This window comes from Tupaia chinensis, unplaced genomic scaffold (genome assembly GCF_000334495.1).
Source record: "Tupaia chinensis unplaced genomic scaffold, TupChi_1.0 Scaffold000317_1, whole genome shotgun sequence".
NCBI classification, from domain to species: Eukaryota; Metazoa; Chordata; class Mammalia; order Scandentia; family Tupaiidae; genus Tupaia; species Tupaia belangeri.
This window is the reverse complement of record NW_006159810.1, coordinates 1,964,339-1,974,318: the sequence shown is the minus strand read 5'-3', so window position 1 is coordinate 1,974,318 and position 9,980 is coordinate 1,964,339. Positions and strand designations below refer to the sequence as shown.

The window sequence follows — 9,980 nt, the reverse complement described above, 5'->3', positions numbered from 1 at the left end:
AAAAGAATATACTCCATGACAGGCCAGCCTGTCATGGGAGTTAAAGCAGCTGGATCCCACATGGCTAACTGCGTGGTTCAAGTTCTGGACCCACCAGCTTGAAAAACACACCAGAGATGCGCACGTACATGTCTAAGATGGAGGAAAAGGGATTTGGGCATGACTGTTCCTATGGGGGTTGCTTTCTCGCTTTCCCACTCACTTTCTGTCTCTCTGACGAGTACAGGTACCCTCCAACAAATACTGTGTGTGTATATGTATACATATATATGTGTGTTTGTGTATAAATATATATATGGTTGTCGGAAAAGTCATGCTGCATTTTTGCATAGAAAAACAGAAAAATACATCATGGCTTTTACGACAACTGTGTGTGTGTGTGTGTGTGTGTGTGTGTGTGTGTGTATAGATGGATATGTACGGTGTATATATACATACATGATAACACACGTACTCCTGAGGAAGTGGCACAAAGGTCATGATGATAAATTAGGGCGGATTTCATATTGCCACCGTTAACTCTAAGGCTTGGTAAAATTGCTACTGGCCTATAAAATGTAAATATCCTATTGTTCATAGAAATTCAGTCTTTGTTATCTACAGAATGTACTCATTTGTAGCAAAATGTCACCATTTTAATAGGTGTTGGTTTTTATTGGCAACAAAAAGTTATTTAGAGAAAATGGGTCATTCATTAATCTCACATGGCTAAGTTGTCATTTATTTGGTTTGGCTTATGATTAAATTATAGCTATTATTATCAATGTCCTTATTAATTAAAACTTAATGTCTACCCTGTTTGGAGACTATATATAATAGAACCTTGCTATTTTCCCAATCATGACTACTTCATAGTTTGAAAGAATGTAACAGTTTTGAGGTTCAAGATGCAAAACAGTACCTTATATACATATATCAAATTACTTTTTTTCTCCAGCTCCATTCATTGACCCGTGTTTCAGTATTACGTGTTTTGACTTAGTACATTATTTTTAAAAATTTTCTTAGTATCTGTACCTCATTTCCTTTCAGTATCTTCTGCTGTAATTACTTTTTGCTAATAATATCAACTAAATTTGACATTTGTGCCATGTGAATATGAATACTTCCATTTTGCCTTGCTATGAATTTGCTAATTTATTATTACAAATTTATTTTCCTGCATGAACAGAAAATCTGCTCAACAGCAGACTTAAGGAGAAGTCCCAGGCTCCAAATCTTCCTGTTGGGAAAGATACTGCTCAGTTAGGTTTTTGTTTTGTTTTTAATAACTCTCAAGAAAATACTTAAAACAGATCATGAGAATTTGCAGTATTAGCTTAGTCTTTTCTAAGTCAATTATGTATCATTATAGCAGGATTAATTTATTGCCTTCTTAAGCCATTGTTTGTCTTCCTAAGATATTTTTTAAAAATTAGCATAGTTACGGGGCCAGCAGGTGGCATGGTGGTTAAGGTGCTGTACACTCCCACATGGTCGACCATGGTTCAAGTCCCAAACCTGGTGGCTTGCTTTCTCACTTTCCCTCTCTTAGTCCCTCTCTCTGTGTGTCTCTCTAGTCAAATTGCAAAATAAACGAATGAATAAATAAATAAATAATTTTTTTTTAAATATTAGCACATTTATCTTCAAACAGCTTAGTGAGTCTACAGTGTTTGTATGATTTTTTTAAATCAAAATTATAAATACTTATCATAAATTTCAAATATCTTTCAGTCCTTCAACAAGCAATAACATTCCCCTGATGCGGGTCGTGCAGTCCATCAAGCACACGAAGAGGAAGAGCGAAGCACACGAAGAGGAAGAACGGCACAGTGGTGAAGGAGGGCTGGATGGTCCACTATGCCAGCAGGGATAATCTGGTCAGTAACCACGTGCACTGTAAGAGGCTAGTAGAAGTCGGTGACAGCTTCCATTGCAGGCACTTTTTAAATCCAAGTGAAGATTAGATGCACATCAAGACATACACTGTAGCAAGATGTAAAAATCATTATGAATTATATTAACATTTGTAAACAATTTTTAAAAAGGAGAGTATTGATGTTTTATCTTTATAAACTGGCAGAGCAGTGAAGGTTCAAAAGAGTCTGGGATTGTGCCATAGTAAAGAACAATGACTTGAAACATAATGAGTCAGAGATAAAAACAGGAGGACCAGCCTGTGCCCTGGTAGATAAGAACCAGATCACACATAGTCAACTCCCCAGTGGCTGGAAAAACATAGTAGGTGTCTGTGTGCACGCACGCCCAAAAGCCCAGCCAGCTGGAGAGAGGGGTAAGGGATTATGTCCTGACCACAGCCAACTGGCAGGTGCTTGCTCCCTCTCCCTCTCTCTGTCTGTCTTTGGCTAGCGCATACACTCTCTGGCAAATAGAAAAGAAGGAATTGAAACTTCATCTGAAAAGTCATCTTAAGTTATTACCAATGATAGAACCTTATTTGTTTTTATGTAAACTATAACAATGTAAATATGCACATAGTTGGGGTTTTGTTTTGTTTTGTTAAGATCTAGCAAAGAAGAGGAATGGTGAGACCACAGTGGAGTGAAAGAACATTTGAAGAATCTGTATATTGTAGTGGTTAAGAACAGAATTTGGAGCTAAACCACCTAACCCTTTGTGACTTACTAAAATTGCGTGAGCTTGGGAAAGTTAGTTTCTTTATACTGTATTTGCATCATCTGTTAAATTTGCATGGTAATAATAACTACCTCATAGATCCAAATGAGTTAATATAAAACAGCTTGAAATAGTGTGCACTCAATAAATGTTAGTAGCCACTGTTGGTTTTTTTTGGTTTTTGTTTTGTTTTTAATTTCATTTGATAATTTGCTGAATGGGTTACTGAAAGAGACTTTGTAGTAAACCTTTAAGAATGAAACTGGCCCAACTGAGGCATGGCGGTTAAGGTGGCAGCATCCTACATGGCCAGCTAGTTCAAGTCCTCGACCTGGCAGCTTGAAGAAAACCCTAGGCTTGTGTGCATGTGTGCACAAAATCCCAAAAAGAGGGAGAAACCGAGAAGGGGTTGCAACATGACCATGCCCCTTGAGGGGTGTTTTCTTAGGCTCTCTCTGACTGGAGTAAGGATGAGAAGTTGGGACAAGTGAGATAAGAGCAGTACTTTTTTGGGGGGGCAGGGGGGAGGAGGTTTTCTCACTATAGGGCACATGCACTTGCCAGAAAAACAGAGAGACAGAAAGCAAGTAATCACTTCCCAGCGGGATGGCCCTGCTGCACACAATCCCTTCTCTATTCTCCTCTCAGAATCTTGGGTACTCATGCACATGTGCCCGGCGTGACTTTAAACCACGGGGCCTGGGACTTGAACCATAGTCAACTACATGGGAGTCCAACAACATAGCCATTATGCTAACTCCTGGTCCCAAACCACATGAATTTTAAACATATTCAAAAATAAGAATTTACAAATGGAAATGAAAGGTAAAGGAAAGTATTCAGTACCTTGAAGGAATCAATTATTTTTGAATCTCACAGTTTTCTGATCTTTATTTTATAGAGAAAAAGGCATTATTGGAGACTTGACAGCAAATATCTAACATTATTTCAAAATGAATCTGGATCAAAGTATTATAAGGTAAGAATTTCACATTTAAAAAAATAGACATTAATATATAGTATCTTTTCTAAATATATCCAAATTATATTTATTAATTGTTATATGTTAATGTGCCTGTAATGGCTCTGCCTTATAGAGTTTGTAGAAGTCACTGTTAGGTCCTTTGTCAAAACATCTGTTCCCCACCCCTCATTCCAGCCCCCACAGCAGCCCTGTACGGAATATTGGGTTTTATTGTTGTGTTTCTTTGTCTTGGGCTGCCTGTCAGATTGCTGCTGCTTAACTTCTAGATACTCTGATTTAGATTAGACAACCTAGAAAATCCATGACTATTGCCTATCCAGAAAAGGTGGTGAAGTGTTTCATGCTTTTCAAACCTTCCACATTACCTAAGGCTCCAGTGTTATCTTGGCTCTTCAGCTCCATTGATACAGTCCTCCTTACTTTGGCTTGCCCTACATTTTGTCACATCACTGTCTGACACTAAACAAGATTGGAAGTATAACGATTAGATCAATAAGAGAATGGGAAGAATAGGAACTAATGACTTGCTTTGAGCTTATTATTATTATTTTAAGTTAGTTTTTTGCCTTGGGAAGTAGACTAAACATCAGTGATTGTTAGTTTATTTCAATGGACAGAACCAGCATGAAGTGCTTAAACAATCTATACTGACACAGGATTCTGTTTTCTCTGCCATTATTTCTGCTTCTCACTCCCTTTGGAGCTGTCTCTCACAGAGAGAAGCCAGGAGGGAGTAGCTGTTGACTTGATTTAATGACAGTTGGAAAGGGACAAGTGGCAAATCACCCTCCTAAATCCTCTCCTTTCTTGCACCCTGTTGGCCTCTCTGAGCTCAGTGGTCTGCTTTGGCATTGTAAGGCAGGCAGGTCACTCCAGGCAGACCCTGTCATAAGACTTGACAGTGTGTTCCCTGTGCCACATAATTGTATTCTTCTTAATGGCAGTCATAAAAATGTTTATCTTTGGGAACACCAGATGGCATAATGGTTATGTTGCTAGAGTTCCATGTAGTCGACCGTGTTTCAAGTCCTGGACTCAGTGGCTTGAAACTCACACCAGGCACATGTGCGAGATCCCAAGAGGAGTATGGAGGTGAAGGGATTATGGTGTGGCCATCCCCCAGGGGGTGATTTCTTGTTTTCTGTCTCTGTCTCTGGCTGACTGGCTGTCAAGCACATGTGTTCTATAGAAAGAAAAAAAAAAAAGAAAAAAAAAAAAACTCTCAAAAATAAATAAATAAATAAATAAGAACTGTGTATCTTTTATTCTGTAGTATATTTAATTTAAAAATAAAAACAAAGATGTATTTATATTTTCTAATGCTTAATTTTTTACTTCAGGAAATTCCACTTTCAGAAATTCTCCGCGTGTCTTCACCACGTGATTTCACAAACATTTCCCAAGGCAGCAACCCACACTGCTTTGAAATCATCACTGATACTATGGTGTACTTTGTTGGTGAGAATAATGGGGACAGCTCTCACAATCCTGTTCTTGCTGCCACTGGAGTTGGACTTGATGTAGCACAAAGCTGGGAAAAAGCAATTCGCCAGGCTCTCATGCCTGTTACCCCACAAGCGAGCATTTGCACTTCTCCAGGGCAAGGGAAAGACCACAGTAAGCAATATCTTGTTGATGGCTTTGTCTCCTGGTTTGCAAGCATTTGGAATGTGTGGTTGTAGACCTCTTTGTATTCTTAATGCTCATCTTAGGCTTTGTCTTTAGTACCCAACACCATTGGTTGATCACTTTATAAAAATGATGTTTGTTACAGTACACCCATACAGTGCCCAGCGCCAGGCTCTCCCTACATTTAGATCCTGGCTCCACCCACCTCCTCTATGATCCTAGACAAGAACTTGACCTCTCTATAATAGTACGTGCTTCATAGGGTTGTCACTGTTCAATGAAAGAGAAAACATAAAGTACGGGACAGTGCTAGTGTTCGTGGAGTCTTGCAGTTGTAAAAGCTATTTGGAGAGCTGTGACATACTTGGTGCTACAAGGTGGCGCAAAGCAGCATAATGCAAAACTAAGGAATGTAGACAGGGTAGGGAGAGCAAGCAGAGACTGGGCAGAGCTAAATGGGAGCAGGGAGGGTTGTACTCTGTGTTGTATTGTAGGTAAGACAGTGTGCTCAAAGGCACTGAGGCCATGACGTACGTATTTGGAGTTTAATACTGATTTTTTGGAGAGTCCCCATCCTATAGCTCCTACCTCAGAAAATCATTATTAACAGTCTGGTGTGCATTTCTTGATTTGGAAAGGTTTTTGGAAGAACAGGGATCTATTCTGTTACATTATTTTTCTTTTTGAAGAAAACAGGTCATATTCTGTTGTTTTTGCAACTTTTTTGTTTTGTTTTGTGTTTTTTGTCATAGGGCTTGTGCACTTGCCAGAGAAAGACAGTGAAAGGGAAAGTGAGAAATCACCCCCAGGGGGATGGCCACACGGGTTTCTTTTCCTCCTTTCTCCTGGGATTTTGGGCATGCACACGCATGTGCCTGGTGTGATTGTCAGCCATGTGGGAGTCCAGCATCTCAACCACTGTGCTACCTGCTGACCCCTACAACTTGCTTTTATCCAGTATTCGAAATATATAAATTTGGGCCATCCCCAGAGCACAGCAGTTACGCACAGTGCATAGGGAGTACATTCTGCATGGTCAGCTGTGATTCAAATCCTATTCCTGTGACTTGAAAAACATGCCAGGTGTTGGGAACCAGCAGTTAGCATAATGGCTATGTCGCTGGACTCCCACGTAGTCGACCGCGGTTCGCGTCCCGGACCCGGTGGCTTAAAACCCATGCTGGGTGCGTGAGTGCCCAAGATCCCGAGAGGAGAATGGAGAAGGGATTGCGGCGTGGCCATCCCCTCTGGGGGATGATTTCTCGCTTTCTGTCTCTCTGTGTGTCTCTGTCTGTCTGGCGAGCGCACGCGCCCTGTAGTGAAAAATCTCTAAAAAAAAAAAAAAATGCCAAGTGTGTGCTAAATCCTGACAGGATGGAGAAATGGAGGAAAAAGGGTTGCAGTGTGCCCATGCTCTGTCAGAGGGGGGATGGTGCCCTCTTTTTCTCTGGGGAGCATACATACACTCTGGCAATAATAAATCAATGAATGGATAAAATATGTCAGATGTTTCGATGTCAGAATGTAGGCTTACTAATTTTTAAATTTTTTAGTGAAGCAATGTATGCTTTACATATTTTCAGAAATATAAGCAGTACAGAAATATACAAAAACTAACTCCACCTCTCCCACTTGCCCGAAGTAATCCTATTTTTATGTATGTATGTGTGTATGCATGTTTACTTGTTTCTTGGTTTGGTTGTTTCTTCTATGACCAAGAGAGAGAGACAACATCCCCAGCAGGGTCTTGACGCTGCAGTCCTCCTCACCCCCTTTATTTTTGTTATTAATTCAAACAGTTCTACCCAACAACTTCCCCTTTTAACTCAGTAATATCACAGCTAGATTTCTGACTCAGTATTTATACCTATACATTATTTATTAGATGTTCACATAGTACTCCTTTGTGTGAATCTATCATATTTTATTTAATCAGCTTCCTGTCGATGGATCAGTATTTCGTGCATAGGAAATTTGCTTTAATATACGTAATTAACAGTATGTTAGCTTGTTTTATAGGTCTGATACACCAAGGGCATTGGCATATAATAAGTTAAATCACTTAATATTAAAAGTCGTATACTAATAATTTTATTTTCTCATATATCATTCTTATATTTTACAGAAGATTTGTCTACCAGCATCTCTGTATCTAACTGTCAGATTCAGGAGAATGTGGTAAGTAATAGTTACAGCTAATGTGCAAATTGGGTGATTAAAATAGGTTCAGTAAAATGTGAAAATCTTATTAGAGAACTAAGTGCACAGCCCAAAGCGTCAAGCAATTTGCCTAAAGATACTAGAATACACATTGTGGGTGATAACTTTCCTAAGGAGTCTTGTTTTATGGTGGAAAGTGAGACAGAGTTTTTTAATAGAAAACTAAAGTTAACTCTTTCATTAGAGTATTTTTGTTAGTTTGTTTTCTTTTTTGTTATAAAGTATGTACGCTTGCCAGGGAGGGACAGCAGGGGGAGGAGGGGAGTGAGAAATCACCCACTGGGGGCATGACCAGCAAAACCCTTCTCCATTCTCCCCTCGGGATTTGGGTGGGTGTGCACATGCACCCAATGTGATTTTCAAGCTGCCAGCTTTGGGACTCAAACCATTGAACTGCCAGGTGGGATCCATCCACCCTTACCTTCACACCACCTACTGGCCTGTGACATTAGAATATTACAAAGTGGTAGACTTAGTTCAAAGGGAAGGGAGCGATTACCTTTTATTGAGTCAAATGGGAAAGCTTCCTAAAGGAACGAAACCTGAGATGTGCCTGGGGGAAGGAATGGAATTTTGGCAGAAGTGCTGAGTGAGGGTGGAGGAACAACATATTTGCAAGTGTGAGCGAGTAGAGGGAAGCAGGAAATGTAGGACTTGTAAGGAATGGTGAACAGATTATGTTTGACCGGTGTATGGAAGTACATGGAGGGTTTTATAACAGATCAGCAAACTTCACTACAAGGGACCAGATAATAAATACATTTTAGGGTTTGCAGACCAATTGCAACTACTGAACTCTGCCTTTGTAGCAAGAAAGCGGCAATAGGCAATACATAGATGAGTGAGCCGAACAGTGTGCTAATAACTTATTTGCTGACACTGAAATTTGAAATTCATGTGGGATTCACATGTCACAAAATAGCATTATTTTGTTTTGTCTAATCATTTAAAACTTAAGGACCAGGCCAGCAAGTGGACTGGAGGTTAAGGCACTGGATTCTACATGGCTAACTCTGCAGTTGGAGTCCTGGACCTGACGGCTTGAAATCACACTGGGCAAGTGTGTATGGGAGCCCAAAATCTCAAGACAAGACTAGAGGAGAAGGGATTGCAGCATGGCCATCCCCTAGAGGGTCATTTCTCACTTTCCCTCTTTCTCTTTGTCTCTCTAGAGGTACATGTACCCTATAGCGATGATAATAATAATAATAATAATAATAATAATAATAATAATAATAATAAATAAAATTAAGGACCTGACTGGTCCTGTGGCCTCTTTGCTAAGGGAATTGGTTCCCATGTGGCCAACTGTGGTTTGAATCCTAGTCTCCAACAGCTTGAGAAACATGCCAGGCACATGCACATGCCCAATATCCTGACCACAGAAAAGGGATTGAGATGTGACCACACCCATTGTGCGATGTGTTCTCATTCTCCCTGCCTTCTGTCTCTGACTCTCCAGTAAGTGAACAAGCCCTCTAGCAATTTAAACAAAATTTAAAGTGCATTCTTAGATCAGGGGTTAGGCATAATGAGACAGCATGCTGAATTTAGCCCATAAACCATAGTTCACCAACCCCTAGATTAGAAAGGGTAAAGGCTGGATAAATAAGTGAGCTATATATAATATCTCAGATAAAAATTTCTCTTTCTTCTTCACTTGGGGCATCTAGCTGCTATAGTTATCTGACTTATAAGTGTCATTTGGGATTTCTAAGATTGCAATGAAGAGTGGACATCTAGTAGTAGTACAGGAGACAGACAGCTTCAAGAAGACACACTCTCTGTGGCCGTTGTCCTGGTGGTAGGTAGAACAGACAGCATATTCTTAGAGAGAGAAGTGGGGGATCCCAAATAATGAGTACACAGACTTTGAGTGGTCCCACAGGAACTTGAAAATATACCCATTTTGGCCAAGGAGGGAAAAAACTCAAAATTGATTGGTCATTGATAAAGAATCCTTTCTAGGGGTCAGCAGGTAGTGTGGTGGTTGAGGCACTAGACTCCCATATGACTGACATGTTTGAATCCCAGACCTGGCAGCTTGCTTTCTCACTTTTCTTTTCTCTGTTTCTTTCTCTGGTCACATTAAAAAATAATAATAACAAATGGAATTAAACAAATAAATAATTCTTTAAAAAAAAATAAAAGAATCCTTTCTAGCAGTTGTTAAGTATACATTGAATGCCCCCTTATCTAAGTTAATTAGAACCAAAATTTCATTAAACAAAAAACTGAGTTAAAGTTGGAAAGCACATAAAAATGGTTCTGACCTCAGATTTTTATTCTAACTTAACACAGACCACGACAGTGTTTCAGTCAGTGATGCACTGCACAGATGATGGCAGTCCCTTACCTCACACTAGGCTGGGCCCTGGAGCCCCGGTGCGAAGTGTAGGCTGTGCTGTCCAGGTCTGCAGAAGTACGCTGTGATGTTTGCACAAAGAAACCGCCTAGTGACGCAGTTCTCAGAACATACCCTTGTTGTCAGATGACACGTGATTTACACACACACACACACACACAC

At 39.9% G+C, this 9,980-nt stretch overlaps 1 protein-coding gene across 1 annotated transcript in view; it reads left to right on the top strand.

Moving 5' to 3' along the window:
* PRKD3 (protein kinase D3) overlaps window positions 1–9,980 on the top strand; it is a 109,657-nt gene that overhangs the window by 63,254 nt on the left and 36,423 nt on the right. Inside the window, 5 exon segments of the mRNA XM_006151341.2 lie at window positions 1,717–1,807; window positions 1,809–1,862; window positions 3,521–3,598; window positions 4,945–5,221; window positions 7,359–7,411. Coding sequence (XP_006151403.1) covers window positions 1,717–1,807; window positions 1,809–1,862; window positions 3,521–3,598; window positions 4,945–5,221; window positions 7,359–7,411 — 553 coding nt within the window.